Source organism: Carica papaya, chromosome 5, assembly GCF_054855325.1.
Source record: "Carica papaya isolate Zhongbai chromosome 5, ASM5485532v1, whole genome shotgun sequence".
NCBI lineage: Eukaryota > Viridiplantae > Streptophyta > Magnoliopsida > Brassicales > Caricaceae > Carica > Carica papaya.
Window position 1 is genome coordinate 33,984,633 of NC_142313.1, and position 5,328 is coordinate 33,989,960.

At 35.2% G+C, this 5,328-nt stretch overlaps 1 protein-coding gene across 1 annotated transcript; it reads left to right on the forward strand.

Moving 5' to 3' along the window:
• Positions 1–824: 824 nt before the first annotated feature.
• LOC110815194 (vesicle-associated protein 1-2-like) lies at positions 825–5,328 on the forward strand. The gene is made up of 8 exons (XM_088220294.1): positions 825–973; positions 1,075–1,145; positions 1,264–1,345; positions 1,542–1,657; positions 1,763–1,933; positions 2,043–2,093; positions 4,222–4,299; positions 4,938–5,328. Exons 1-8 carry the CDS (start codon positions 922–924, stop codon positions 5,046–5,048), a joined length of 732 nt encoding a protein of 243 aa, XP_088076420.1. The 5' UTR covers positions 825–921; the 3' UTR covers positions 5,049–5,328.

Genomic DNA, 5,328 nt, shown 5'->3' on the forward strand with positions numbered 1-5,328 from the left:
GAAAGAACATAAACTTAGCTTCAATGAGGCCAAAACAAGCGACATGTTAACTATTATTTAGTAATTTGCATGCATCAATCACCATTTGCATATATCACTCTCACTTGATCTCAGAAAATCATACTAAATTTTAATCGAACTTACTCTAATTGGTTGAGTTTGGTTAGGTTTTTTTGTTTAGTTTTAATTAGATTGGATCGGGTTCGAGTTTAGTGGAAAAAAATTCAAAAGACAATTGAATTAGTAGTGTATGTATATAACATAATATATTTTAAAATTTTAATTAAAATATAAGATTATATATACTGAAATAATTGAACACTTAACCCATTTTTTCACCTATATACACCCTAATCACTTAATTGCTCTTTGCTCGAGTTTTTTCCTCTTCTTCATGCCACCTCGTTGCGCACATCACCACCTTTTGATCTTCTTCGAGTAACCTCGCTTGTCATTGAGGCTCTCACTTACTTCAAAAAATCAATATGACTGTTTCTTACCTAAATTCTCACTAACAAACTTTGGGAGTGATTGTTTGTTAATGTTTTTGTTATCCGTTTTCTTTTGTTTTGTTTTAATCATAAATGCAATAAATCATACTTCTTTTTCCTTGAATATTACCTTAGAATTTATTTTATTATCAAGTAAAAATTTCATAGCCGGGTTGGGTGGCATTGGTTTATGATGAAATCCATATTGTACAAATAAAATAATATTTTTATGGACTCATCTCGCATATGGTGCAAGCTCAAATTTTGTCATTTCACATATCCAGATCAAGTTCGGGTTTAGCAAAATTCATCATGAACTCGGCCCGGTTTGTTCTATACCCATACATATATATATATATATATATATATATAAATTGCCCTCAACTCCGACGTTTCGATACTCATATAAACACATGAAGATCGCACAAAAATGAGTACTGGCGAGCTGCTTAGTTTCCAGCCTCAAGATCTCCAATTCCCTTGTGAGCTTCTATGAATTTTTTAATCTCAAGTCTGTTTTTATATCCATGATCTTAGCGTTATTGATTCAGTATCCATGTTTTCTTTCTGGGGAAATGGAAAGTTGAATTGCAGGAACGGATCTCTTGTTCTCTACAGTTGTCTAATAAGACCGAAAATTATGTGGCTTTCAAGGTGATAATTATGTTCCGCGATTCGATTTAATATCTCTTTTTGTGTTTTCGTTTGACATCGTAGGTGAGAATTCTCATCTGATTATCGGGTTTTTGGCATGTGAAATATTGGTTTTTAGGTTAAGACGACGAGTCCCAAGAAGTATTGTGTTAGGCCTAACACCGGGATTGTCCTGCCCAGGTCTACATGTGATGTTCTAGGTCTCTTTTGTCTTCTCTCTCTGTTTATCTAATCCTTGTTTCTTTTCTGAAAACACTCGTTTGTTTGGTTGGTCTCCTGCATTACTTTTCTCTTCAGTATTCCTTGTAAATCTTTTAATCCATTTTCAGCATATTTTTGTTTCCACTTTTTTCTCCAAATTATCTGGTTATTAACTGTGGAGTAATTGTTAATCAGTTACAATGCAAGCACAAAAGGAGGCACCTCCTGATATGCTATGCAAGGACAAGTTCTTACTTCAAAGTGTAGTTGCAAGTCCTGGAACAACAACAAAGGATGTAACTGCCCAGATGGTATTTTTGTTAATGATCATATGATTTAAGTTGTGGCTCTATATGAGGTTCTAATTACTGGCAAAGTTTGTGGCTTAAGACAATAGGTTTTATTAAATGTTATAGTTCAGTAAGGACGCGGGGCATCAAGTTGAAGAATCCAAATTGAGGGTCATTTACGTTGCTCCACCTCGACCACCATCTGTATCTCCAGTTCCGGAGGGATCAGAGGAAAGTTCTTCACCTAGGGTTTCACTATCAGACAATGGTAGCTTAAATGCTTCTAAATTTGCACGAGTACGTAGTCATGTTTCAGTTTCTAAATTGAAATATGGGTCTCTTATGAATTGTTTTAATTGCTGCTCATTAATGGATTTGTGTCATGACCACGTGAATCTACCTGTAGGCTTCAAGATCTTATGTCGAACGAGTTGAACCACAAGATAATCCATCTGAGGTATTTCTCTATGCTTGTCTATTCCTTTTGTTTCAAGTATCGAGCGTTGAATTTTTAATGGATACCTGCAATGGCAGCAGTTGTGCACATAATTAATTTTGAAAAAGAAAATTATTTACATTGGTAATTTTCTGTTAGTTCAGCCTTTCAGTAAAATTTCAGAATTGGTAAGCTTTTGATGCTTATGGCTTTGTTCCAACTTAAAGTGTGTAAAGGGATTTTCCCAAGTTTAAATAAAAAAGCACATTGGTAACTTGCCAGTTTCTGTAGCATAATCCTTGAGATTTGCAGTTCACTTTAGGTAGGAATAGGATGTCTTTGCAAGTAATGTATATATATATTTTTTTGAGATAAAAAGTGTAAGATATATATTAACAAGGTACCAAAAAAAGGGAGTACCACCCATATACAAAGATTTACAATTTCGTTAGTGTATTAATAATATTTCCAAAATTCTCATAACAAATAATGTCATGACCTAACAAACTAGCCCCAAAATATAGTATCCACTTATTTTTTAGTTTAAACAATTCTAATTCTTTACCCTCAAAATCTCTAGCATATCTCTCTTTCCAAAGGATCCAAAAAATTATCAATGGAATCAGTTTAGCAACTTTTCTTTTGACACTTTAACCTTCCCAAGCCCAGATTTCCCCACAAGTCCCAGACATAACCCAATCAATACCTAATAAGTCACAGATCATATTCCATATTCCATAAGCCATAGGACACCATAGGAGTAAGTTATTGCAAGATTCTTCCACACTCAGACAGAGGTAGCAACAGTTTACTATAATCTGGCCTCTTGCTCTTAGTTTATCAATAGTTAGGATACCTTCTCTACAAGCCTCCCAAGAAAAAGAAGCTATTCTTGAGGGCACCTTCACTTTCCAAATCTGTTTAGTCTGGAAATTTTGTAAACCACCATCGAACCCACCAATTAGCTGTCTATGGTAGGACTCTACGGAAAACACACCCCTCTTCTCCAGTTTCCAAGTCACCTTATCCGTAATGGGCTTTATTTCCTGTGCTGCCAAAATCTCTAACAGCTCTTCATACTCGTTGACTTCCCAATCATTAGGGTTTTTAGAAACATTCACCGTCCATTTAATACTATCATTACCGATTTGGTAGGCCTCTTGGACCAACATCTGTTTTGATTGAGCAATTTCATATATCCTTGGGAATCTGATCATAAGGCATCCTGTATCAAGCCAATCATCAAGCCAAAATCTGATGTTGCTGCCATTACTAAGTCTCCACTTGATACACTGCTGGAACCTAGGCCACTGGAATAATATTTTTTTCCAACTGCAAGTAATGTATGATAACCTAAATGAATCAATAACATATGAGAACCTTGACTTTCATTTCAATACATATATATACACATATATAAGAACTTTGACTTTGCTGTGAAGGACTACATATGTGTGGCGTGGTGCTGCTTAAAATTTAGGGCTTACAGCTTCCTAAATCAGTGAAGATCATCAAACTAAAGCCATTAAACAGTATTCAAATGTTTGTATGTGATTTTTTCCTCTAATTGGCAACTTTAGATGTCTCATGCTTCTGCCAAGAAAATGAAGGCATAAAGTTATTTATTTGGGCATATTCTCTTTAAAGCAATCAATTTTGGTATCTGTCAGCTGTCTTTTTCTTTTGAAATAAAGTATCTGTCGGCTATCTTAAATCATAAAGATTGTTGTTCCATTTAGTTTGTTCGAGAAAAGAGATTGTTTTGTGGGATTTTTTTTGCCTTACATACAAATTAATTAGAATTCATGTCTAGCTATCTTGGCTTTCAGCCTCAAATGGATGTCTGCAATTGTATTTGTGCAACTTCATTCATTTTTTCCCTGCCTTTTTTGGTCCACTGTATGATAAACTTTTTTAATCGTCAGCGTAATAGTCTTTCTGGAAATGGTGTTCAATAAGCTTTATTATTTTTTGTAACTAAGCGTAGGCAGTCATCCTAGTATGATCTCTAATATTATTATTCATTGTCAGCCACCAAAAAGGAACTGATATCAGGATCCCTCTCTTATTTTCTAAAAAAACTATTGATAGTATTTGATGCCCTGTTGCTTAGGTATGTGGAACTTGGTTTCTTGCTTTGTAATTTCAGGCAAGGGCTCTCATTTCAAAGCTGACAGAGGAAAAGAACTCTGCCATTCAACAAAATAGTAAGCTTCAACAAGAACTGGTAAGGGACTTTGATATTGGCATGTTGTCCATCTCGTAAAATTTCTTTTCTGAGTCCTCTGAAAGAACTCTGTTCACAATTCATGAAACGCTAGGTTTCAAGGTACATGTTTAATAAGGGAAGGATTCAGATTACGACTTTATCATTTTTTCTTTTAACTCAGAAACGACTGTTGGTGTCTGCTAGAATTTGAGGAAGCATTTTCTTTCCCTGTCTTCCCAGAACTAGATATCCAAATCTTTCATTTTGCCTTGATCTTGAACCTTAACTATGTCAATGGAGAAGTTAGTACGACAATATGGACTAATTATGACTGTCCCTTTGCCTTAACCTCGGATGTACTAAGCTTCATCCCACCCAAAAAACATTTATGCATCATCAGTTTGAATTATGAGAGTCGGTTGCATAGCAGTCATGCAAACATGAAAGTAGAGTGTATCTTTTTGGATCAACTTCAAGAATACTCTGCAAGTATTATTACGTGTTAATTCTGGAATAACTGATTTTTGCATTATTGCCCGGATAAAACTGATTCAAATGCGATTCTGTAAATTTTGTTGTATTTCAGTTAGATCAGTGTCTGTTGGAGTACTGCAGCATGATTTGGATCATGAACTCACTAGTGTTACAATGTGCAGGAGGTTTGGAGTGGTGAAGCCAGCAGAAATCGAGGTGGCATTTCATTCGTGTATGTTGTTCTTGTTGGCTTGATCGGTATCATTTTGTTATATCTTGTGAGGAGGATGTGACCAGGGGAGTCACCCTTGTATCCTTTTTGCCATTCCTTAGATGGAAACACGACGTACAGAGAGTTCAAAGCCAAATGCTTGACTGATATCTATGGCTTTTTCTTCTATATAGTATTTACTGGTATCTTAGCATGTCAAGCTTAACTCTCGCGAGGAAACATTTTTTCTTTGTATTGCGCAATTTACAGTCTGATGGAGGTAAGCAACTGAGAATCTCAGGTTTATGGATTCTATAATTTCAGGGTATATATGAGATTAATGACGTTGCCAATTTAAACCA

Coding starts and splice junctions, on each gene's coding strand:
- LOC110815194 (XM_088220294.1), top strand. CDS start 922: ATGAGTACTGGCGAGCTGCTTAGTTTCCAGCCTCAAGATCTCCAATTC. Junction 1,146..1,263: donor AAAATTATGTGGCTTTCAAG/GTGATAATTATG, acceptor ATTGGTTTTTAG/GTTAAGACGACGAGTCCCAA. Junction 2,094..4,221: donor CACAAGATAATCCATCTGAG/GTATTTCTCTAT, acceptor TTGTAATTTCAG/GCAAGGGCTCTCATTTCAAA.